Genomic DNA, 26,770 nt, shown 5'->3' with positions numbered 1-26,770 from the left:
CCTGTCCATCACCAACTCCTGGAATTTACCCAAACTCATGTCCATTAAGTTGGTGATGCCATCCAACCATTTCATCCTCTGTCGTCCCCTTCTCCTCCTGCCCTCAATCTTTCCTAGCATCAGGGTCTTTTCAAATGAGTCAACTCTTTTCATCAGGTGGCCAAAGTATTGCAGTTTCAGCTTCAACATCAGTCCTTCCAATGAACACCCAGGACTGATCTCCTTTAGATGTACTCTCATGATGTACTCTGCATTTAAGTTAAATAAGCAGGGTGACAATATACACCCTTGACGTACTCCTTTTCCTATTTGGAACCAGTCTGTTGTTCCATGTCCATTTCTAACTGTTGCTTCCTGACCTGCATACATGTTTCTCAAGAGACAGGTCAGGTGGTCTGGTAGTCCCATCTCTTGAAGAATTTTCCACAGTTTATTGTGATCCACACAGTCAAAGGCTTTGCCATAGTCAGTAAAGCAGAAATAGATGTTTTTTTTCTGGAACTCTCTTGCTTTTTTGATGATCCAGCGGATGTTGCAATTTGATCTCTGGTTCCTCTGCCTTTTTTAAAACCAGCTTGAACATCTGAAGTTCACAGTTCACGTATTGTTGAAGTCTGGCTTGGAGAATTTTGAGCATTGTGTGAGATGAGTGCAATTGTGCAGTAGTTTGAGCATTCTTTGGCATTGCCTTTCTTTGAGATTGGAATGGAAACTGACCTTTTCCAGTCCTGTGGCCACTGCTGAGTTTCCCAAATTTGCTGACACATTGAGTGCAGCACTTTCACAGCATCATCTTTTAGGATTTGAAATAGCTCAGCTGGAATTCCATCACCTCCACTAGCTTTGTTCATAATGATGCTTCCTAAGGCCCACTTGACTTTGCATTCCAGGATGTCTGGCTCTAGGTGAGTGATCACACCATTGTGATTATCTGGGTTGTGAAGATCTTTTTTTGTAGAGTCACTCTAATATAATTCTATCCATACCTTTAAAGTAATGATTATATTCAATTAAAATCACTTGTTTGTGGGCTGGTACCAATATTTGCCAGTCCCTGTCTGCATGAAAAGACATTTTCAAAGGTGACATATATAAGATCATTACAGATGAACATTAGCAGGTGACACTGATGTTGAGGACAGGGAAAACCAGCTATATAAAGGAGTCCCAATGAAATGAAATGCTCCTTCCAAATTCATTTCATTCTTCCCATGGGCAGAACTTCATTACAAAAACTTAAACTGTAGCAATATGTTTGTAGTTATAGAAATCCGGACATAGTAGCTTTTGATTTTGCTTTTTGGCTTACAAAGTCTAAAATATTTACTCTCTGACCCTTTAAATAAAAAGTGCTAAACAATTACTCATTTGTTTTTAAGTATTCCCATGATTATCCAAACACAAATAAAACTCTATTGGTGAGGTTTCAACTGTCAGTATAGAAAAAAAAAAGACATCATTTCTGGAACAGACTTTACCATTTAATCCAACTTCTTTGATTTAGTGGACGCTAGTCATTGGTAGAAGTGAAAAAAGAACTAAGATATTCTTATTTTCTGTCTAGTATCCTTTCTAGTATACTTTATATACAGGTGTTCGTGCTGAGTGCTAAGGATATTAAAGGAGAATTAGGAAAAACAGTGCCTAAATCAAGTGATGTAGGGTAGTATACTGGCCATGGTTTTAGGGAGAAACAAATGGCACACTAAAATGGAGTAACTGAGGATCATTATAGAGTTTCCCTTATAGCTCAGTTGGTAAAGAATCTGCCTGCAGTGCAGCACACCCATGTTCGATTCCTGGATCAGGAAGATCCCCTAGAGAAGGAAATGGCAACGCACTCCAGTATTCTTGCCTGGAGAATCCAATGTACAGGAGCCTGGCAGGCTACAGTCCATGGGGTCACAAGAGTCGGACATGGCTTTTGACTAAACCACCACCACAGGATCGTTTAGTGAAGAACTATTTATAAAAGTGAGCACCAGGAGCCGGGTCTGTCTGGCGCGGGGTGTGGGTGACCAGCAGCAGCGTTGCCGCTTGGTGTTACCCACCAAGCGAGGAAGGGGGTTTCCCTGGCTCAGATGGTAAAGAATCTGCCTGCAATGCAGGAGACCCAGGTTGAATCCCTGGGTGGGAAGATACCCTGGAGAAGGGAACGGCTACCCACTCCAGTGTTCTTGCCTGGAGAATTCCATGGACAGAGGAGCCTGGCAAGCTACATACAGTCCAAGGGGTTGCAAAGAGACGGACACAACTGAGTGACTAACACTTTCACTTTAATTTGTAGAAGTGTGAAGAGAGGTAACGGAAATAACCCTTACTACTGCCTGAAGAGACAAGGGATAAAGCTCTGGGAGATACAGAAGAAGGTCCCTCACAGGAGCTGCAGCTTTAGAGGAGGAATTGAGCCACTGTGAGCCTGTGCTGTCTCAGAGGGAGCTGATGGTGTCCTCACCTATAAATACCTCGGCCTCACTCTCCTCCTGCCCTCTCCTCTCCTGCTGGTGCCTCCTGTAGTCCCCCATGACAAAGCCAGATGACAACCTTTTGATGCAGTCCAAAATTTTTAGCCTCCTAAGAGAAAACTGCCATTTAGAGAGTGGATCTGAAGGGAAAAATAGAGAATATTCAGCATAGGGAGCAAAATTGTTTATACAGCAATGCACACTAACATAGTCTTAAGTGTGAGCAATCTAGGCTACATGTATTTTGGACAATAGCATATAAACACATGAAATATGATTTTCTGAGCATTTCTGTAGTGCTTTATGTTTTATAAAGTACATTCTTAATTTTATATTCACAACAGGTTTAAGATAGTGCATTCTTTTATATGCTGGCATCTGGAACAAAAATAGCTTAGCCCCGGGTTATCTAAGTTGGTAGGCTCCTTCTTCCATTGCATAGAGTTGTTCTGTTCTCTAACAGAAGCAAATGTTGTTTTTAGTGATTAAGAACTCAGCTTCAGCAATAGACTAAGTACTATAAGCCAGGAAGGCAAGTAATGTATTATAATTATTTATGATTTGAAAATTCTGTACTTTCACATTCTAAAAATTTATTTGCTTCTTTGGCTGCATCGGGTCTTAGTTTGGCACTTGGGATCTTTGGTCTTCATTGCAGCAGGCAGGATCTTAGTTACAGCAGGAGACTCTGTTAGTTGTAGCATGTGGGACCACCTTTTCCCTGACCAGGGATCAAACCCAGGCCCCTGCATTGGGAGCCTGGAGTCTTAGCCACTGGACCACCAGGGAAGTCCCATTTACTTTCACATTTTTGTAAACTGATCTTTGCTGTGGGATAAAAGAGACTTATATAGTAGAGATTCTGAGTATGATAATGAATTACAAATATTCCAGTGAAATATTGTTATTAAAATTCTGGATCTTGTTGGTAGAAAGACCAGCTTGAGTGCTTGCTCTCCCACTCACCTGCCATGTAAACTTGGTCAGTTTCGTCTCTCGCAGCCATGATTAACTGTAAAAACGAGGACAGCAGGTCATATGGTAAGCAAGCTCTCGCTAAATATTTAGCTACTATTAGTAGTATTAATCGGCTACATAATCAAAATTTCAAACTTATAAAATGGGAAAAGGGGGACTTCCATGGTGGTACAGTGGATAAGAATCCACCTGCCAGTTCAAGGGACACGGGTTCGATCCTTGGTCAGAGAAGATTTCACATGCTGCAGAGCAACTAAGCCCAGCACCATGGCTAGAGATCCTGTGCTCTAGAGCCCGTGTGCTACAACTACTGAAGTCCACATGGCCTGGAGCCCATGCTCGGCAACAGGAGAAGCCACCACCATGAGAAGCCCACGTGCTGTAGTGAAGAGGAGCCCCTGCTCACCGCAACTAGATAAAGCATGCAGGCACAGCAATGAAGACCCAGTGCCACCAAAAATAAAGAATAAGTAACTGATGTGACAAGTTACAGGTTAATTCTTGCTACAAGTATTTATTAAGCAGCTGTTACGTGCTAGGTGCTCACTTTGCTAGATGGTGGGAAGACCTTGTCCTCCTAGAGGCTGAGGGTGCATAATTTGCATCTGATTTATTTAATAGTTGGTGAATCAGTAAATAGTGCCTGTCCTGACTCCATGTTGCCAGGCTGATAGTTTATTGAGCTGAGTTCATTAACTATCAGCTACAAAAAAGAATAGGTTAGTTTATTTTGTAATAGTTTCATGGTCAAAAATTAGCACAATTTCCCATGGTGCTGGACTCACTAATCTCAGCAAAATGCTAGGTTTGTGTGCATTTGTCCTCTAATGAGTGAGTAACCATTAATTGGGGGAGGGGACAGGAGGAAAGATAGTTAAGAAGTCTCTTAAAATTTTTACTAATATATTGATCATTGACAGACATTAATATAACAGTTGGTTTCCTTTTCTTTGCCAGTCAGAGTAACTAATGGTATTATTTGTACAGCACTGTCAGAAGGCTTCATATTTGAAAATAAATTGATAGCAAACAAAAGAGTCAATAGTTGCTCTAAGTTTTTAGATAGGGTATCTAGAGTTATTTGAAACTAGCTTTTGATCTTTTGGTTTCTTTAGCTGATCCATGTTACATTGTAGTATTAGCTAATTTAAATAGTTTCCAGGTTTTCATGATTTTATACATGGAAAATTAGTGTTTAGTGGCCTCTTACATGGTAAAATTTTTATTTAAATGTGTTAAATTTATCTCTGTATTTAAAATTATTAAAGTCATTTTGCCTATGCAAAACATAAAACTTTTAGTACATTTTGTTTCATATATTTGGGATACTGTGGGATACTTTGATGATCCCTGGGGAAATCTGACTTTTTTTTTGACTTGAGGTTCCATTTTCATTTTCAAATCAAGTCACTATGGGGCTATTATCTTTGCCTAATTTTTATCTGTTATGACAAAACTTGTTTACTCAAATAACAAATACTGCTGCCAACTTGAGTAATTTCCACCTGACTGATAAAAATGCCAAATGAAAAGTGGTAAAATTTAATATTAAGTGGAAAAATAGTTTTGTTAGTATACATTTTTAAGTTCCTTGGTTAATTAAAATCTACTTTGATGCTTTGATAATTTTCTTTAATACCTCTACCTCCTAAATTTAATACTCTGTTCTTTAAAAAAAAAAAAAAAAGGGCAGGAAAGGGCAAGTAAATGTATCTCTGTTACTTAAAATTTTACCCCTGAGAAGTTATATAAACCAGTGGTGAAAGAAAAAGTGAAAATGTTAGTTTCTCAATCGTATCTGACTCTTTCTGACGCCATAGACTGTAAGCCACTAGGCTCCTTTGTCCATGGAATTCTGGAGTCAGATACTGGAGTGAGCAGCCATTCCCTTCTCCAGGGGATCTTCCCAACTGAGGAATCCAAACCAGGTCTTCTGCATTGCAGGCAGACTCTTTTACCATCTGAGCCACCAGGGAAGCCCCAGTTCTTAAAAAAAAAACAAAAAAACACAGACAAAGGCCTAGTAAATGTATCTCTGTTCCTTAAAACTTTACCCATGACAAGTTATATAAACAAGCGGTAAGAAAACATTTTAAAAAATGGGTTTGTTTATTTTAATTTTTTTGGCTATGCTGGGTCTTCGTTGCAGAGTGTGGGCTTCTCGTTGCAGTGGCTGCTCTTGTTGCAGAGCACAGGCTCTAGGCACGCTGGCTTCAGCAGTTGCCGCGCCGGCTCAGTAGTTGTGGTGCACGGACTGTTGCTCCCCAGCACGTGGGATCTTCACAGACCAGGGGTCAAACCGCTGTCCTTTGCATCCTTCGCACTGCAAGGCAGATTCTTAACCACTGGACCGCCAGAGAAGCCCAGAAAATATTCTTCCATATACCTGTCTACTTTCCTATATAGTCCTTTTTGTATAAAATGTCCTTTCTGTTTTGGAGATGTAGCCATTTGACAGAATAAGAGATCTTTGTTTGTGGTCCTGAATCTTTATTATATTGGCAATGTGGTAGTTCATATTGAATAATCTAAGTCATGATTGTTGCTTTCTAAAGGAACTTCCAGTTGCTACTTTCAAAAAACTTTATTAGGGACTTCCCTGGTGGTCCAGTGGTTAAGGCTCCACACTCCCAATGCAGGGGGATCCAGGTTTGTTCCCTGGTCAGGGACCTAAGATCCCATATGCCTTGCAGCCAAAAAAAAAAAAAGAAAACTTTATTAAAGAATTCCTCCATTGTAGCCTTTAAGTATTTCTTTTAGTTAATGTGGTCAGCTACATTAACTGAGATTAAGAAATAGGAAGTAGAGAATAGGAACCAAGGAAAATGGGAAGGTTTAACTCAGATGTAGAAAGTGGTAAGCAGATTTTTGTTGTTAGATTTTCCCCCATGGGTTTGGGGAGATAATCATATGTGAATTTGGTTGGAAAGATGAGTTGGTAGAATAATAAAAGGAGAAGTGGGGGCAGAGAATGAGACAGAATCACTAACTCAATGTACATGAATTTGAGCAAACTCCAGGAGATAGTGGAGGACAGAAGAGCCTGGCGTGCTACAGTCCATGGGGTTGCAGTGTCCAGCGTGACTTAGCAACTGAGCAACAGCAACAACAAATTCTTAGGGGAAGACTTGTCTCATTTAAAAGCATCTTGTCTCATTTGTTTTACTTGACTGCTTACAGGTAGATGTTTTTCGTTGAGTGATTTTAGGCAGAGAGTAGGAAGGACAAAGAAAAATCACTTAATTACTCTGGTCCTTGTTTTCTTTATCTGTAAAATGAGAACACTGGAATTAACTTCTAAATTCCCCTAAGTTCAAATATACTCTGAATATTTCTAACAGGAGCGTATCATAATATATGGCTTTGAAGTTTGATTTTACTATAGAAAGTAGATAAAATTGATTGGAAGCTGTTGAAAGTGATCAAGGCCTGATATAAAAATGTGAAAATACGGTTATGGCAAAAAATCAGAAACATCTAGATCAAATTGAATTGTTATGGGGAAGAGGAAAGAGGAACTAAAAAATGAGTCATTTATTCACTTAACAAGTTACTTTAATTATTTATAAAAAGTGATCTCATAGGCTGAAGGTAATAATACCTGTATATATAAAGCTCCCAACAGAGTACCTAATATAGTAAACACAAGGTTTTCAGAGCCTCTTTTGTTGCCTATGGTTTGCCATACTTGAGGTTGCCTCCCCCCTTCAACAACGTTTTACTTTTAGTTGCAATGAAGTAGGAATTTGAGGACACTAAAAGACTTGAGACTGATTAAAGGTCACCATTTGTTCTCTTTCAAATGCATTACCCAAACAATATTTAGCTATTACCTACAGTGATTTCCAACCTCTCTCCAAATGGGCTGGACATGTTTGAAGATGGGAAATTTCCATAATCTGAATGGTTTCTGGGCCCATAGTTCTGGGCACTGATAGTTCTAATGATCGAAGGCAGGGTGGAGTGGGCAGATTGCAAGAGGATATCAAAGCCTGGAGCGGAACCCTTAGAGGGAACTTCTAGATTTTTCCTACAACAGTATTCTAACCCTCTTCAAGTATTCCTCTTGGGACAAAGATTACACATTATTGGCGAAATGTACTCTCTGCTCATGACGAAATACCATTGGGATTCTCCATTGTGGTGTTTGGAAATACAAAGCTCATGTGTCTGCGTAAACATATTAGAGAGTCCTAAATATCAGGAGAGTCAAGGAGAATTCCTAAACATATGGACTTCCAGCAGAGAATTTGCATGTTATTTTATTTTCCCTCCATATATATATATATATATAATTATTTTACTGGTTGGTTCATCATTCTTAACTTTATATCTGTTCTCAGATAAATTATAATGGGCAATCAGAGAAAAAAAACTATCATCTGTTATATTTGCTTTGTTAGGCAGGGGGTATGCCTGCCTAGGACTAGATAGTTCCTTTGTTTTACTTGAATGTCTGTGCAATTTGTGGCTCTTTCAGCTCTGTGAGCAGTATAGAGTTGATGTGGGGGTGGGGAGGAGTGGAGCAATGCAGCCTGCTTAGTAGGTGAGAAGCAATGCAGTCAAGTGTTTGAGAGCCTGGGCTCTGGCATCAATCTGCCTGAGTTACTGTATGTATAGAGGAACATGTCCTTAGATTTTAGGTTGATCTTAGATCAACCTCAAATCCCCAGAAGACCATTGTGATTTCCCAATTTTCTTTCCAAATCAGAGTCAAGTTTGTAGCATATTCCTATTGATTGAGGTGTGGAATGTTTTTTTCTCTTTGGCTCTTGTTCATAAAAATATTTATTAAGGCACTCCTCATGTGATCCTGATGGAGAAGGAAATGGCAACTCACTCCAGTATGCTTGCCTGGAAAAACCCATGGACAGAGGAGCCTGGCAGGCTATAGTCCATGGGTTTGCAAGAGTCTAACATGACTTAGCGAGTAAACCACCACCACCATGCGATCCTGAATTGTTCACATGTTTTAGTAAGGTCTTTTAAATATTAGCTATTATTAATTTAATCCTTTGCTTAAACTATACTGAAAAATTATTTTTGTTGTTGTTCAGCAACTGAGTTGTGACTACATGGACTGTAGCCCACAAGGTTCTTCTGTTCATGGGATTTCCCAGGCATGAATACTGGAGTGGGTTGTCACTTTCTTCTCCAGGGGCTCTTCCTAGACCAGGGATTGAACCCATATCTGCTGCATTGGCAAGTGGAATTTTTACCACTGAGCCACCTGAGAAGCCCCACTGAAAATTATACAGTAACTTAAAAGGAAAACACTGTTCACATTAGGGGGGAAAACGGAAGTTATAGGCTTGCAATTCCCTTTTTTTTTTTTTTTTTCAGTTATTTTTGGTACATTCTCCTCAGAATATGTATTTCTTGGTAGGAATGTAGAGACCATGTCTGAGGTGGAGATAAAATTCTGCTTAAGGATAGGACAGAGAAACCAGTTGAGGGATGTACTAAGTTATATATCTAGAAGGACACGGGTCTAGAAGAGAAGCAGGTAGGTAAAAACTTGAAAACATCTAGAGTGGATAAGAGATTAAGAATACTGATAAGATAGATGCTATTTCATATATTTAGAAAACGACTCTCTGTGCTTGAATTCCCTTAGCACAACTAATGAGACCGTGATGTGTTAAACTGTTTTAAAATGATTCTGAAAGATTAAAAATAAAGTAGGTGTTTTAATTCAATTTAAGAACATCAAATAATAAAAACAAGTCTCATAAGATCAATAGGCTGTAAATGTTTTAGTTGGTACTTTTAAAGATTAAAGCTCTTTTTCAAACATTCTATGACTTCATTACTTCATATTTTTCCCACTCAACTTATATTTGTACCCTCCCTTTAAATATTGTTGTTTCTAGTTGGGAACTCTTGAGAAAAAAGCCCAAACTTACATGTATGTTTTAAGTGCTATCTTTTAAATTCTGAATTATCAGTACAGCTTTAGGAAAAAAATCTTCATTGGAGTTGCCTGGCATGTTCAAGGACCATCTAGTATAGCGCAGAGAGAATTACAGGAGAATAATTGGAAACAAAAAGTAAACATTACCCTGAGGAGCTCTGCTATAAATGGAAGCAAAGAAGTGGGATAGAGGCTGAGTGTAAGATCATGAAAAAGTTTGTGTGTGTGTGAAGTGAGAAATTGCGGCATGTTTATAGTCTAATGGGAATAATGGGAATGATTTAGTAGAGAGAAAAAATGATGATGGAAGAGCGAGGGAGAGAGCCGCTTGTGAAGCAGTCTCAGGTAGACACCTGGATTGGATCTTGGGATCAAACCCATAGAGGAGGGCATGGCAGCCTACTCCAGTATTCTTGCCTGGAGAATCCCACGGACAGAGGAAGCCTGATGAGCTACAGTCCATGGGGTCGCAAAGAGTCAGACACTTCTGAAGCAAGATGCGGGTACCAGCAGATTGGATCTAAACCATTTATGGAAAACTGAGTCACTGACTAGAGCTCAGCAAGTTCAACTGTAGTAACAGAATGAAATGCAGGAAATACGGGATCAGGTATTGGAGGGTAATCTGATGATTTGATGATCTTTCTTTATAGTTTTTGGAAAGAAATCTCATTAAAAACTTAAATAATTATCCTTTCAGCATAGTACTAGAAAGAGAATAAAATTTGAAGGGCGATAATTCTGAGTTCAGATACTTGCTTTGCGATTTACTAGCTGACACCTAATAGAACTTGGTTCACAATGTCCCGGTATTTAGGATTGCAAGAAATATTAATTGAATTCACTCCGAGGTGGTTCAAATAAACCTTAAAAGAAGGAACAAGCCTAAGAGGATGATCAAGGGATGGTTAGACAACTAGAGAACTAGTAACACTAGAAAGCTGTTACCTCACCTGAGGCTGATAGAACAAGGATGGAAATAGTGTTTCAGAGTCACAGCTGAAGTTGTGAAGGGAAGACCAACTGATTAAGAGCTGTAGTCATGCAGGCAGCAGAAAAGACAACCATTTTCCTCTCCTCCCAAACTCCCCAGTTTCTTGCCATCATCTCCTAACCTAAGTGGACGTCAGCAGCATGGGAGCTTGGGAGATGCAGAGTGTAGGGGTCAGCCTCCCCATCATGGGAGGAGGACAAAGAAGGGATCTGAGAGGCAAATGGAGAATGATCACTAAGCCTCAAGTTCTCCGTATATAAATGGCGTTACTTGCAAAATTGTTGATTCTACGTGGCTGTCAAGCACCTGCCATATTACTAGCACATAGTAGTGCTGAGAATATAAGATGGTGTAGCATAACACGTGTATATGTATGGCTGACTTCCTTCATTGTTCACCTGAGACTGTCACAATATTGTTAATTAGCTATACCCGGATACAAAGTGAAAAAAAATAAAAAAGACCGTTTAGCATAATGCTTAAGAATCCTTAAAAAGCTTTGGAATGAGACAGCTCTGAATTTAATTTCTGTCTCTGCCACTTACTAGTCATGTGACTCTGGGCAGGTTACTTCACCTTCTTAGTCTCCATTGTGTCATTTGTAAAACGGGGAAATAGGCTTACCACAAAGAACTCTAGGAAAGATTAAAGAAGCTGTTGTGTATTAGGCATCTAACAGTGCTGGTGTGTAGCTTGCAGTCTAAATCACCACAGCTGGAATCATGTTTTGATTGATTGGTAAGAATAGTAAATGAGACTAGTTTCCAAGTAATACTAGTCTCCACCCCTACCACACCCGCCCCCCTTTTTGTGGCTCTTATTCTCAGGTTTCCACCCCACCACACACAGAGACACACACACAGAGACATCCCCCCCCTCCCTTTTTTTTTTGCCCTTATTCTCAGGTTTTCTGACTGGGGCCTTTATTTGTCATGCAGGGGTCAAGATGACTGTCGTTGCACTTTAGACTATTGGAAAGTACAGTTGTACAGTTTTAGTTTAGCTTTTTAGGGTGTCCATTTATTTTATGTTTTGGGTTTATGGTCAATAAATATAGTTAAATGGGCCTAAAGTTGAAAGGCACAGAAAAAGTTGAAAGTACTGAAATTCAATAAATTAACCTAGATTTATACACGAAGCTCAAGTGAAAATGCTGAAAATAAAGTATGTTTTAACAGTTAATTCACAGCTGTCACATAATAGCTAATCTTTCAAATTTCACATAAATGTCACAGTTCTCTAAGCTTAACTTGAGGACACATGTATGTTTTTCTTCTTGGCTACATTAGGGAACAATGAAGTAAAACCTCATTGACGTAATTGAACCTGATAACATCTCCTGGTTGTGCTGCTGATGTTTCGCTGTGGTGTTGGTGGTTTCGTAGAGCTCTGTAAAGCATGTTGGACTTACAAACAGATTCAAACAGAAACTTTTATCAGGATTCAACTTTTTAACCACAAAGAAAAGCTGAGTTTATAAAAGCACAGTTTTGGGTTTACTTTTATCAAATCAACTAAAAGAATTTTTTTTAATAATAGGCACCTCACATGTTACTTAAATTATGAGAAAATGCTGTTTTTAAAATTATTTTTGAACAGATGTCTACAGTGTGAAAATATGTACTAATTTCTGATACTGTGTAATATTTGAATTTAGATGGGAAGAGACAAATGGAGTCCCAGAAGCTTCTAAAAACTTTTAAAACAATTAAAATTCATCCTTTCATGAAATGACATCTTATCATGTAACAGAACCATGTTTCGAGAACATACCATAGTCACTAAAACTCTTTTTTTACTTGATTCAAAATTTAATAATATTTGAATTGTTTATCCTTATATTTATTTATAGGATTTCCTTTGGTATTGAGAGTGAAGTTTAGGTTTTGCTGACTTTGGAACAATTGATACAGAGCATATACTGGCTACTTGAAAGTAAAATTTCAAAAGAGCTCCATGTTATTTTGGAGGAATGAATGCTTTTACCAATGTTTCTTAAACTTTTAATACCCATCCACCATCCACTGTGTATACAGTGTGTGTGGTGGTTACCTACCAGTATTAAATAAATGTATTAAAATGACTCAGTTTTTAAAAACAAAATTAGTGAACATTGTTTGCAATATTAAAGATACTTCTTTTAGCTCACTGATGAGTAAATAGGTTGTGTGTTGTAGATTCACAACCTATTTAACATAGTCTGTATACCCAACCGGATTCTTTTTTCTATTTTCTTAAATTGAAAAAATTAGAGCAAAATAGTAATTTACAGTGGAGTAGTTTTTTGACTGTTGACTCTGAATACTGAAATTCAACATGGACCCTGTAATCGTAAAGAGATTTGTCACTGAAAATTACTTTTGAGGCTGTGTCTGTTGCTAAGTTAATGGGCATTGTCATGCTTAAAAACTTGAGAAATAGAAGCTCTTTGCATTTTATTGCAAAAAATACTCCTATCTGCTATTTATAGTTTTTATTTGCACTCCATTTTCCCACAGCACACTGAAAAGATGTACTTTCTGTGGCCAAACATTGAATGCATTTACTCTTACACTATTTCTCTACCACTGAATCGTGCCCAGCGTGTGTTTTAACCACCAGCCGTTTTCTGTGAATAAAGCAGTGATAGATCTGCAGTTAAGAGATACTCTCATTGTTTAGCCAGGCTCTTCTTTGCTGTGCAATAACTGATTCAGAACTAATTCCAGCACATTTTCAAGTCTCTATCATAGTTCACAAAATAATGATTAAATAGGAAAAAAAATCCTATTTTGTAGTATGGGTTTTTCAGTGATAAACATAAAAAGTTGCCCCCCATCTTCTGCTGTGTGTATTGAACGTAAACCAAGAGCTGGTCTAGATTCATCCCATGTGTGCATTTACTCTTTGCAACCCCTTGGACTGTAGCCCACTAGGCTCCTCTGTCCATGGGATTCTCCAGGCAAGAATAACGGAAGGGTTGTCATTCCCTTCTCCAAAGATCTTCCTGACCCAGAGATTGAACCCAGGTCTCCTGTACCGTAGGCAGACTGTTACCATCTGAGCCACCAGGAAAGCCCCTGAAGTATTTGCTATGTATAAATATGACAGTAATTACTCTTACCTTATATGCCTTTTCAGTTCTGTGTGTCCCAAGGTGTTGCATAGTAAATACATTTTGGAGATGTTTTGGTCTGTTCTCTCTTCTGGTATAAAGTTTATCATCTGTGTGGTTAATTTTACACATCTCTTGGCAATTATATGCTTTTCCTTTGGGGTGCACAGAATCTGAATAGTGCCTCCAGTTTATGTCACTTCTATTTTAGAAACAGAAATCTTCAGTTTCATATAAGAAAGTTTTATGTGATTTTTCTGGAAAAGTTCTACTGGTTTACCAAAAAGGCTTCACATTTTGCGTGACTGTCATAAAACTTTCAAAGTAGATAACATGCAGTCTAAAAAAAGAGTCCAGTTTTTAGATGGTCACTGTTGTATGGTTTAGTAATATTTTTGCTTTTATGGTTTTGTGTGGTATTATCACACCCACAGATTTGTAGTGAGTTTGTATTAGTGTTGTTCTTGATGTAGGCTTAACATTTATTTGGAGTTATTTATGTTACTGTTTTTGTTAGTACCTTGAGCTTTAGAAAACCAATTTTGAGCCATTTGTTTTTTTGATTGGCGACATAAGAAATGCCAAGAAAGCAAATTCAATAGATAAAAGCAATAATATTCAAATGACATGAAATAGCAAATTTTATATCAAATTGGTATAAACATCTCTAAACATTTACTCTTCATTTCTGTACTTTCTTATTGTGGACCACACATTGAGTAACTCTGCTCTAAGATGTGTCTCGCTGCAGCTGTATGATTCCTGGATCATACATCTTCTACTACTTACGCAGAAATTTTGTTTTATCAAAATCACTAATATTCTTCTTGTCCAGTTTACACAGAAGTCAGTCTGCCAGCAATTTGTGGCTTTCACTGTATCTATGTCAGTTCCTAATATGCCGGGGATTTCAGACTAAGACCTGCTGCTTTTTGGCAAATGTATTTTTGATCACAGAGAAAGTGACTGCAAATAAGACAGCTACTGCTCGAGAGTTTATTCAAAGCCAGAGTAGCAGGTGGGAAGCAAGGAATGTTAAGAAACCTCATGATGAAAGTATGCTGGAGTTAGCAAGAAATCAACTTCTACTCAGACTGGTGAGGAGGAGAAATGAGGCCCAGGTATGTCACCATTTGATGGTACCCTTGTAGAAGAAATGTGGGAGTATGGATTGGACAATAGCATGTTAGGCTAGTTTGCAGACTCAGACACAAATCTCATAGGTAGTCTTTAGTGACCCAGTCGGCGGTCCTGTCTTCATTGCTGTCCACTCTGTACTTTTTTTTTTTAGTGAACTTAAGGAAGCATCAGATTTACAAATGTCGTGATGATGAGAAGAATGGTAAATAGGCTAGTCAACATTCCACTCTCCAAAGAAATTTGGACAGGCTAAAATCAGGACTGAAGTAAGGTATTGCACTTGGGACTAAAAAGCCAGTTATGTAACCATAGCATGCAAACAGAACATGTATTCCCTGGTGGCTCAGATGGTAAAGAATCTGCCTGCAATGCAAGAGACCAGGTTCGATCTCTGGGTCAGGAAGATACCCTGGAGAAGGGAATGGCAACCCACTCCAGTATTTTTGCCTGGAGAATTCCATGGGTGGAGGAGCCTGGCAGGTTACAGTCCATGGGGTTGTAGAGTCAGACATGACTGAGCAACTAACACTTTCACTACTTTTTATAACAAGTATACAAGAAACTTAGGGATTTTAGGTTACTTTAATCTTAATGTGAATGTTCTTAGGAAGTTGTTAGTGTCTTAAACTGCATTAATTAATGCAGTATATATGCTGGTTAAATCACAGCCTGAAGCAATTATATGAGGACCACACTTAGGGCTATATAAAATACTGTGTAAATTTGATGAGTCTACTAATGCATATTAAATTCTTTTCATGTTGCTGTACCGTAGCAATTTTGCAGGTACTAGTCCATCAATTTTGTAAGCAGTTATGTATGTCTGGATTTTCTTTTGGGAGAAATATGTTCTCTTCACTGGCAAGAGATGACTTTCTGCAAGGATGTTGACAAGGAGATGGTGATAAGGACAAATAATGATTTTTAAAAGGGGTCTCCAAGCTGTAGCCCACAACCAAATCCTGCTAGCAACCTTTTTTGTGTGGCCACAGAGCTAAGAATATTTGTTTTGTTTTGCATTTTAAAGGATTGTAAAACAAAAAGCAAAGAATATGCCATGGAGACCTTATGTGGCTTGCAAAGCCTAAATTATTTGTACCTTTACGAAAAAATTCTGTCAACTCCTAAATGAAATATTGGACCAATGAAAGAAGAGGTAACATTTTGAGATCTTTTGCATCAGGAGCCTGATGACTAGAAACATATATTTCATATATTTCAGAGAAATTGTGTGATTGGATTACAAATTAACTAGGCTTATGTTCACGGTTAGGGTTCAAAGCTATGTAGAAAATCGTCATTATATCAGTTATTTAGGCAAAAGGAAGAAACTTATTTATCAATTTAAGTAAATTTAAAAGAAATTAAATTTAATCGTAGTTAGCAGCTATAGCTTGCCAAATTTGAGCTAATTTTGTCTCCTTGAACAGTCGTGACTATTGGATGGGGAAGTAGCCCCACAGCCTGCTAGGAAGAGACGGGCAGGAAAAAACTAGTCTAGTACTAAGAAGTTATCATTGATAATCTATAAAGAAGAGAAACAGAGAAACTAATTAAATCTGTGAATCAAAAGGGTTGTGTGTAACTTTTTATAAATCCACTCTTTTATGCTTTATGTAACCCGCAGGCAAGGTTTTTAAAGGTGCTTTTGACAACAGAGCCTTGTTGGTAAGGAAATAGCACCACCTACTGACACTGGTTTAAAATGACAAATTATGAGCCTTTGGAGAGGGTGGGAAGGGGGGAGAGCGGTGATTTCTCATTTTTCGTGTATTTTTAGTAAATGGATGTGATTTTGGATTTATATTTTTGGTTCTGTGGTAATAGATATTTTAAAGGTTACTATAGCTTAGTTTAGTGACTTTATTCTGACTCTCTTGCTTTTTCAATCACAGATTGTGTAATTAATGAAATATTCCATCTAGAGATCATTTTTATTCTCACCTCCCCAATTTCTCTCCAAAAATTTAAGCTGTTTTTGTATCTGTAATTGAAGATGCTCCATTTTGTAACTAAATGAATTCTTTTATTTATTTTTTCTTTCAGATGATTCTTTGGGATTGGGACTTAAAGCAGTGGTATAAACCTCACTATCAGGTAAATATAAATGGTATCACTAATAGTTACCATCTGTAATCACATTTTTGACATATAAAGTTACATTCAGAAGACTTCTGTGCCGTAAGATTTTTCTTTAGCTGAATTAAAATAACCAAAACTTCATTTAGGTAGATTTTTAAAAAATAAATTTTAATTGCAAAGGAAAAGAAAATGATCAGTAACCAAATGTATATAGTTACTTTTTAGATGTTGCTGGTACAATCTGGGCTATCAATAGAAAAATGCACAGATGAATGAATTTTCACAAATTAAACTTCCCATGTAACTAGTACCCATAACAAAAAACAGAACATTACCAGCATCCTACAAGCCTCACTTGTGTACCATTGTAGTCATTACATATGTCTCCAAAGAAAATCCCCTGTTCATACTTCTAGAAATTAGTTTTATTTATGAAATGTATATATATAGATAGATATACACATATGGAATCATACAAAAGGGACTTTTTTAAAGATTTTTCATCACTTTATGTTGGTATCAGTGAAACTGAAAATAGACGTGTAGGAGAACAAAGGAAAATCAAACATCAAGGGATAACTTTGTTAACTTTTGATATATATCTTTATAGATCTTTTCCTAGTTTTCCAGTGTACTGAAATGTATAGTTTATATAATTTTAGCACAAAAATGATAATATTATATTCCATATGCTATTTTGAAACCTGATTTTTTTATACTAACAGGTAAACATTAATAAATATCAAATCTTTGTCATACGTGTGTACGGAAACATTAACTATTTATCACATCTATTTATTTAATGTTAGTTGTTCCAACATAAAACTTTGAAAAATAAACACCCCTTTGAATGGCTGTCTTATTTTTAAACAATAAATGGGATAACCACAACAGCCTATATTCTCTGATGTAACTGTTACAGTCAGGTTAAGTGAGGAAGGCCACATCTGACCTGTTAAATAAAAGGGACTGGGGTTTCTTGACCTAAATAGTGGCCTTGGCCTCAGTCATGTCCACCAAGATTCTCAGTTTCGAATTAAAAGAGTATCTATGTGCTCTGTCACTCAGTCATGGGCAACTCTTTGCGACCCCATGGACCCCACCAGGCTCCCCTGTCCATGGAGTTTTCCAGGCAAGAATACTGAAGTGAGTTGCCATTTCCTTCTCCAGAAGAGTATCTAAATTACTGCTAAAATCTAAAGACAGTAAGCAGTGATGGTTCAAGCATGGGCTTGTAGTCTCACAGAATTATATTTCTTCTACCCCTCTTTTTCTTTCGAATAATCCTTAAGAAAAAAAAAAAGAAAAGAAATGTAGGGGATTCCCTGGCAGTCTGGTGGTTAGAACTGGGTGCTTTTACTGCCCTGGTCTCGAGTTTGATCCCTGGTTGAGGAAGTCAAGATATGGTAGGCCACACAGCATGGCCAAAAAAAGAAAAAATTGGAAGTGTAACACTCATGTATAAAAGTGCACAAGTCACAACTGTACAACTTGATGAATTTTCTCAGAGTGAATATATACATGTGACCATTTTTCAGATGAATTCAGCACCCCAAAAGCCCCCTGCTTAGTCATCAGCTTCTCCCAGGTGTTATTTCAGTACTGATTTCTGTCATCACAACTTAGTCTTTTGCTGAATTGTAAGTAAATAGAATCACTCATATGTGTTTTCTGTTTTACTTCTTTCAAAATTTATCTGTACGATTAATTCGTTATTATGCGTAGTAGTAATTCACCCACTCTTATTCCATTTAGTGTTTTATTGAATGAATATACACGCAATTCATCCAGTCTATAGTAGACTGACATTTATTTTTCAGTTTTTTGTCTGTTTCAAGTTATGCTGTTGGAATATTCTTGATGTCTTTTGTTGGATATTAGAGGGGAGTATGCATGTATATGTTCAGTTTTAGTAGGAAGCACCAGATAATTTTCCAAAGAGAGTGTATTACTTTTACCCAGCCATCAGCAGTATATAGGTGTTCCCAGTTGATCCACATCTTTGTCAGCACTTGGTAGTGTCTGTTTTAAATCACTCTGGTAGCTGTTGAAGAGTATCTTATTGTAGTTTTAATATTTGCATTTCATTGATGGCTCATCAGGTTGAGAATCTTTTCATGTTAATTTGCTACTCAGATATCCTCTGGTGAAGATCTTTTCCCCATTTTTTCCCCACCAATTATCTACCTTTTACTTAGTGATCACTAGGAGTTCTTTATGTATTTTGGACACAAATATTCCTTAAGAAATCTTCTCCCTGTCTGTGGCTAATCATGGTGTCTCATTGAAAACACTCTATTCATCAATCATTTCCTTTTATGTCAACTTATCATTTCCTTTTTATTTAGTGGTTTTTGTATGTGTCCTACATAAGAACATCTTGTCTACTCCCTAGGCGGTGTCTACCCTCTTCTGTTACCTCCTAGAAGTTTTATTGTTTTACTTTCCATCTTTAGATCTGTAATACATCTGTAACTGATTTTTCTGTATTGTGGTTTATGTATCAAGACAGCTTTTTTCCACATAGTTATCTAGTTGATCCACTTCCAGTTATTGAGAAAAAATCTATCTTTCTTCTTTGCACTGTATTGTCACCTTTGTCTTTTTTTAATGTTAAAAATCTCGCTATTTTTTTTAGATGGTAATAAGCTTTTATTTTTTTAATATAAATTTATTTTAATTGGAGGTTAATTACTTTACAATATTGTATTGGTTTTGCCATACATCAACATGAATCTGCCACAGGTATACACGTGTTCCCCATCCTGAACCCCCCCTCCTTCCTCCCTCCCGGTACCATCCCTCTGGGTTGTCTCAGTGCACCAGCCCCAAGCATCCAGTATCATGCATCGAACCTGGACTGGTGATTTGTTTCATATATGATATTATACATGTTTCAATGCCATTCTCCCAAATCATCCCACCCTCGCCCTCTCCCACAGAGTCCAAAAGACTGTTCTATACATCTGTGTCTCTTTTGTTGTCTCGCATACAGGGTTATCGCTACCATCTTTCTAAATTCCATATATATGCGTTAGTATACTGTATTGGTGTTTTTCTTTCTGGCTTGCTTCACTCTGTATAATAGGCTCCAGTTTCATCCACCTCGTTAGAACGGATTCAAATGTATTCATTTTAATGGCTGAGTAATACTCCATTGTGTATATGTACCACGGTTCTCTTATCCATTCGTCTGATGATGGACATCTAGGTTGCTTCCATGTCCTGGCTATTATAAATAGCACTGTGATGAACATTGGGGTACACGTGTCTCTTTCAATTCTGGTCTCCTTGATGTGTATGCCCAGCAGTGGGATTGCTGGGTCATAAGGCAGTTCTATTTCCAGTTTTTTAAGGAATCTCCACACTGTTCTCCATAGTGGCTGTACTAGTTTGCATTCCCACCAACAGTGTAAGAGAGTTCCCTTTTCTCCACACCCTCTCCAGCATTTATTGCTTGTAGGCTTTTGGATTGCGGCCATTCTGACTGGCATGAAATGGTACCTCAGTGGTTTTGATTTGCATTTCTCGGATAATGAGTGATGTTGAGCATCTTTTCATGTGTTTGTTAGCCATCTGTATGTCTTCTCTGGAGAAATGTCTATTTAGTTCTTTGGCCCATTTTTTGATTGGGCTGTTTATTTTTCTGGAATTGAGCTGCAGGAGTTGCTTGTATGTTTTTGAGATTAGTTGTTTGTCAGTTGCTTCATTTGCTATTATTTTCTCCCATTCTGAAGGCTGTCTTTTCACCTTGCTTATATAGTTTCCTTTATTGTACAGAAGCTTTTAATTTTAATTAGGTCCCATTTGTTTATTTTTGGTTTTATTTCCAATATTCTGGGAGGTGGGTCATTAGAGGATCCTGCTGTGATGTATGTCGGAGAGTGTTTTGCCTGTGTTCTCCTCTAGGAGTTTTATAGTTTCTAGTCTTACGTTTAATCTTTAATCCATTTTGAGTGTATTTTTTCTGTTTCTTCCTGGTTCAGTTTTGGAAACTTGTACTTTTCTAAGAATTTGTCCATTTCTTCCACGTTGTCCATCTTATTGGCATATAGTTGCTGATAGTAGTCTCTTATGATCGTTTGTATTTCTGTGTTGTCTGTTGTGATCTCTCCATTTTCATTTCTAATTTTATTGATTAGATCTTTCTCCCTTTGTTTCTTGGTGAGTCTGGCTAATGGTTTGTCGATTTTATTTATCCTTTCGAAGAACCAGCTTTTGGCTTTGTTGATTTTTGCTATGGTCTCTTTTGTTTCTTTTGCATTTATTTCTGCCCTAATTTTTAAGATTTCTTTCCTTCTACTAACCCTGGGGTTCTTCATTTCTTCCTTTTCTAGTTGCTTTAAGTGTAGAGTTAGGTTATTTATTTGACTTTTTTCTTGTTTCTTGAGGTATGCTTGTATTGCTATGAACCTTCCCCTTAGCACTGCTTTTACAGTGTCCCACAGGTTTTGGGTTGTTGTGCTTTCATTTTCATTCGTTTCTATGCATATTTTGATTTCTTTTTTGATTTATTCTGTGATTTGTTGGTTATTCAGCAGCGTGTGGTTCAGCCTCCATATGTTGCAATTTTTAATAGTTTTTCTCCCGTAATTGAGATCTAATCTTACTGCATTGTGGTCAGAAAAGATGCTTGGAATGATTTCAATTTTTATGAATTTATCAAGGCTAGATTTATGGCCCAGGATGTGATCTATCCTGGAGAAGGTTCCATGTGCGCTTGAGAAAAAGGTGAAATTCATTGTTTTGGGGTGAAATGTCCTATAGATATCAATTAGGTCTAACTGGTCTATTGTATCGTTTAAAGTTTGTGTTTCCTTGTTAATTTTCTGTTTAGTTGATCTATCCATAGGTGTGAGTGGGGTATTAAAGTCTCCCACTATTATTGTGTTGTTGTTACATTATGTACTGTCCTTCTTTGTCTCTTTTCACGGCCTTTGTTTTAAAGTCTATTTTATCTGATATGAGTATTGCTACTCCTGCTTTCTTTTGGTCTCTATTTCCATGGAAAATCTTTTTCCAGCCCTTCAGTTTCAGTCTATATGTGTCCCCTGTTTTGAGGTGGGTCTCTTGTAGACAACATATATAGGGGTCTTGCTTTTGTATCCATTCAGCCAGTCTTTGTCTTTTGGTTGGGGCATTCAACACTTATGTTTAAGGTAATTATTGATAAGTATGATCCCGTTGCGATTTACTTTATTGTTTTGGGTTCGGGTTTATATGCCCTTTTTGTGTTTCCTGTCTAGAGAATATCCTTTAGCATTTGTTGGAGAGCTGGTTTGGTGGTGCTGAATTCTCTCAGCTTTTGCTTGTCTGTAAAGCTTTTGATTTCTCCTTCATATTTGAATGAGATCCTTGCTGGGTACAGTAATCTGGGCTATAGGTTATTTTCGTTCATCACTTTAAGTATGTCTTGCCATTCCCTCCAGGCTTGAAGAGTTTCTGTTGAAAGATCTGCAGTTATCCTTATGGGGGTTCCCTTGTGTATTGCTACTCCTGCTTTCTTTTGGTCTCTATTTGCATGGAAAATATTTGTTGTTTTTCCCTTGCTGCTTTTAATATTTGTTCTTTGTGTTTGATCTTTGTTAATTTGATTAATATGTTTCTTGGGGTGTTTCACCTTGGGTTTATCCTGTTTGGGACTCTCTGGGTTTCTTGGACTTGGGTGATTATTTCCTTCCCCATTTTAGGGAAGTTTTCAACTATTATCTCTTCAAGTATTTTCTCATGGTCTTTCTTTTTGTCTTCTTCTTCTGGGACTACTGTGACTCGAATGTTGGGGCATTTGACACTGTCCTGGAGGTCTCTGAGATTGTCCTCATTTCTTTTAATTCATTTTTCTTTTTTCCTCTCTGATTCATTTATTTCTACCATTCTATCTTCTACTTCACTAATCCTATCTTCTGCCTCTGTTATTCTACTATTTGTTGCCTCCAGAGTGTTTTTGATCTCATTTATTGCATTATTCATTATATATTGACCCTTTTTTATTTCTTCTAGGTCCTTGTTAAAACTTTCTTACATCTTCTCAATCCTTCTCTCCAGGCTATCTATGATTCCATTTTGATTTCAAGATTTTGGGTCATTTTCACTGTCATTATTTGGAGTTCTTTATCAGGTAGATTCCGTATCTCTTCCTCTTTTGTTTGGTTTGGTGGGCATTTATCCTGTTCCGTTACCTGCTGGATATTCCTCTGTCTCTTCATCTTGTTTATATTGCTGTGTTTGGAGTGGTCTTTTTGTATTTTGCAGTTTGTGGAGTTCTCTTTATTGTGGAGTTTCCTCGCTGTGGGTGGGGTTGTATGGGTGGCTTGTCAACGTTTCCTGGTTAGGGAAGCTTGTGTCAGTGTTCTGGTGGGTGGAGCTGGATTTCTTCTCTCTGGAGTGCAATGAAGTGTTCAGTAATGAGTTATGAGATGTCATTGGGTTTGGAGTGACTTTGGGCAGCCTGTATATTGAAGCTCGGGGCTGTGCCCGTGTTGCTTGAGAATTTGTGTGGTATATCTTGCTCTGGAACTTGTTGGCCCTTGGGTGGTGCTTGGTTTCAGTGTAGGTATGGAGGCGTTTGATGAGCTCCTGTCAATTAATGTTCCCTGGAGTCAGGAGTTCTCTGGTGTTCTCAGGGTTTGGACTTAAGCCTCCTGCTTCTGGTTTTCAGTCTTATTTTTACAGTAATCTCAAGACTTCTCCTTCTATACAGCACTGTTGATGAAACATCTAGGTTAAAGATGAAAAGTTTCTCCACAGTGAGGGACACCCAGAGAGGTTCACAGAGTTACATGGAGAAGAGAAGAGGGAAGAGGGAGTTAGAGGTGACCCAAATGAGATGAGGTGGAATCAGTAGGAGAGAGCAAGCTAGCCAGTAATCACTTCCTTATGTGCACTCTACAACTGGACCTCTCAGAGATGTTCATGGAGTTATACAGAGAAGAGAAGAGGGAGGAAGGAGACAGAGGTGGCCAGGAGGATAAAAGGGGTGAATCAAAAGGAGACAGATCCAGCCAGTAATCAGTTCCCTAAGTGTTCTCCACCGTCTGGAACACACAGAAATTTACAGAGTTGGGTAGAAAAGAGAGGGGGTAGGGAGGAGACACAGGTGACCTGGTGGAGAAAAAGGAGAGTCCAAAGGGGGAGAGAGCAGTCAAGCCAGTAATCTTGCTCCCAAGTAAAAATGGGTACTGAAGATTGGGTTCTTAAAGGTACAAAATTGATAACAAATTCCAAAAAGCAAAGATTAAAAATCTAGAGTAGAGTTTGGAATTTCAAAAATACAATATTAAAGAAAAGAAAGAAAAAAAGAAAAAAAAACAAAGTCACAAAAATTATAAAATATATATATATATATGAAGTTTGCTTTTTAAAAATAGGGTCTTTTTTTTTTGCAAAGTAATAGTAGGTTATAAAAGTGAAAATTAAAGGAGTAATAGAGGACTTAAAAATTTTTAAAAATTAAAAAAAAAAGAATGATCGTAAAAAGGGTAAAAATATATCTAGGAATTTCTCTGGTGTTGTGGGCAGTGTGGGGTCAGTTCATTTTTGGATAGTCCCTTGATCCGGCTTATATTTCTCAAGATCTAAGGGCCCCTTCCTATGTAGTCGGTACTAACGACAGGGCTTTAATCTATTGCACCTGTCACTTCCAAGGCGGTTCCCTCTGTTTTGGCTTCTTCTGTTTGCTGGTCTCCTCAGTGTCTGATTTCCGCCCTGACACAAAGTGGGTGGTGGTGGACACTTTTTTTAGGCTCACTTGTTCAGTTGCGCTGTGGGGAGGGAGGGACGCTGCAAACAAATAACATTGGCGTGTGCTCACAGTGCGCCAGCCACACTGAGCCTGCCCCTGTTCACGGAGCGTGTACCCTCCCTGCTCACACTGCTCAGGCTCTAGGTTGCTCTGCCGGGAACCGTCCAAGGCCGGCCCTGGGCTGCATGCTCTTCCCAGGTCTAAGCCGCTCAGGTTCAGGCACTCGGGTAGTCCTCAGAGGCGCAGACTCGGCTGGGCCTGCATTTTGTGTCCTTCCCAGGTCCGAGCAGCTCAGGTGATGAGGTGTTTGGCGAGCGCAGTCACTGCGACTTATCACCTCCCCTGTCCCTGCCACTCGGTTTTCCGGGTGTACAACCGGCCCACCTTCTCAGGCGGATGTTGACCGTCCAGAACCCCAAGAAGTCTTAGTTAGCAAAGAAGCCTGCTTACAGTTGTGCAGATAATGTCTCTCTGGGGCCGCGATTGCCCCCTTCTGGCTCTGGCTGCCTGTCACCAGACGGGGATAGCCTGCAGTCGGCTATCTCTGTTCAGACCTTTGTTCTGTGCGCGGGCCTGGTGGTGTCTTAGGTTAGAGCTGGCTTTTCGCGTGGTAGTTATCCCACAGTCTGGTTTGCTAGCCCAAGTTAGTTAGCTCAGATTGCACTCGGGGCATTCGGGCAGATCCTTGGGCTCGTAATCTGTGGGTTTTAATTATTTATTTATTTTTCCTCCCTGTTATGCTGCCCTCTGTGCTTCCAAGGCTCGCCACAGACTTGGCAGGGAGAGTGTTTCCCAGTGTTTGGAAACTTCTCTCTTTTTAAGACTCCCTTCCCAGGACGGAGCTCCCTCCCTACCTCTTTTGTCTCTTTTTTTGTCTTTTATATTTTTTCCTACCTCCTTACGAAGACAATGGGCTGCTTTTCTGGGTGCCTGATGTCCTCTGCCGGCATTCAGAGGTTGTTTTGTGGAATTTACTCAGCGTTTAAATGTTCTCTTGATGAATTTGTGGGGGAGAAAGTGGTCTCCCCGTCCTATTCCTCCGCTTCCTTCTCACCTTTGTCTTTTAAGTGACAAAATGTAGATTTGTTTCAGGCCTTTCCATTCTGTCTGTCAATTTGTCTCTCCTGATACCAGCCTTGTTATTTTCATTACTTTAACTTTATAATAGTGTAAGTTCTCTAGCTTTGTTAGTCCTCAAAATTATCTTGGCTATTCTTTAATAAACTTGAAAATTTCCATATCCAAAAGAAATACTAGGATTTCAACTGAGATTTTACTGACTGTATAGATCACTATGAGAATTTACATCTTTTTATACTGAGGCTTTCAATACATGAAAATGGTATATTCCTTCAGTTATCTGAGTCATCTTTTATCTTAATGATGTTTTCAGTGCAGGTGTCATGCATCTATTTTGTTATAGATTTGTTCTTAGATATTTAATTTTTAAAGTTGAAAAATGTAAAAGGTAGCAATTTTTAGAAAGTCCATGTTCTTAACTGTTTGTGCTGCCCCATGGGAGTTTAATTGATTTTTATATATTGACCCATGTATCTAGTGTCCTTGCTAAATTTACTTATTAATTCTAATAGCTTGTCTGAGGATCCTTTTAGAGTTTTTAGGGATATAATAATGTCATCAATGAATAAAGACAGGCTTATTATTTCCAGTCATATGAGACTTTTTTTGCATAACTGTATAGTTTAGGATCTCTAATGCAGTGTTGAATGGAAGTGGCACTAGTAGATAGCCTTGTCCTCTTCATGACCTCAGGAAGAAAATATCCAACATGCTCACCACTAATGTCTAATATAGGTACCCTTTAACAGATTAATGAAGTTCTATCCTAATCGCAGTTCACCAAAAACTTTTTTCTTCTAAGTCAGAAATGGGTCGAGAATTCTATCAGATGCTTTTTCTGTGTCTATTGAGATGATCCCTGAATTTTCCCCCATTTTTTTCTGTTAATGTGGTAAATTAATTATGGGCCTGTGTTGAACCATCCCTGGATTCCCAGAATAAAGCAAATTTGATTAAGAACTGTTTTCTTTTTGAAAATATATATCACTGGATTTTATTAATATTTTGAATTCATGCTTACATGAGAGTGGGCCTTATGATTATTGTTTTTATCATGTTTTTGGCATAAAGGTTATACTGGCCTCATAAGATAAGGTGGGAAATTCCCCCCACTTTTTTTCTATTATCTAAAAGAATCTAGTAAGATGGGTTTCGTTTCTTCCTTTGGAAAAATACTCTGGTGAAGCTATCTCAGTTTGGAGCTTTTCTTATGGACAAGTTTTAAATTATTAAGTTTCTTAAAGTTTTAGGACTATTCAGGCTTTCTGTCTTTTCTTGTTTC

The 26,770-nt window shown here is 38.1% G+C and overlaps 1 protein-coding gene across 1 annotated transcript in view; it reads left to right on the top strand.

The window, feature by feature from the left end:
* PDE3B (phosphodiesterase 3B) overlaps window positions 1-26,770 on the top strand; it is a 177,609-nt gene that overhangs the window by 92,080 nt on the left and 58,759 nt on the right. The window contains exon 2 of the mRNA XM_052652560.1: window positions 16,632-16,682. Within this exon, the coding sequence (XP_052508520.1) occupies window positions 16,632-16,682 (51 nt within the window). The remainder of the gene's footprint in view (window positions 1-16,631; window positions 16,683-26,770) is intronic.

The sequence above is a fragment of the Budorcas taxicolor genome, chromosome 15 (assembly GCF_023091745.1).
Source record: "Budorcas taxicolor isolate Tak-1 chromosome 15, Takin1.1, whole genome shotgun sequence".
NCBI lineage: Eukaryota > Metazoa > Chordata > Mammalia > Artiodactyla > Bovidae > Budorcas > Budorcas taxicolor.
This window is presented reverse-complemented; position numbering and strand designations above follow the sequence as displayed.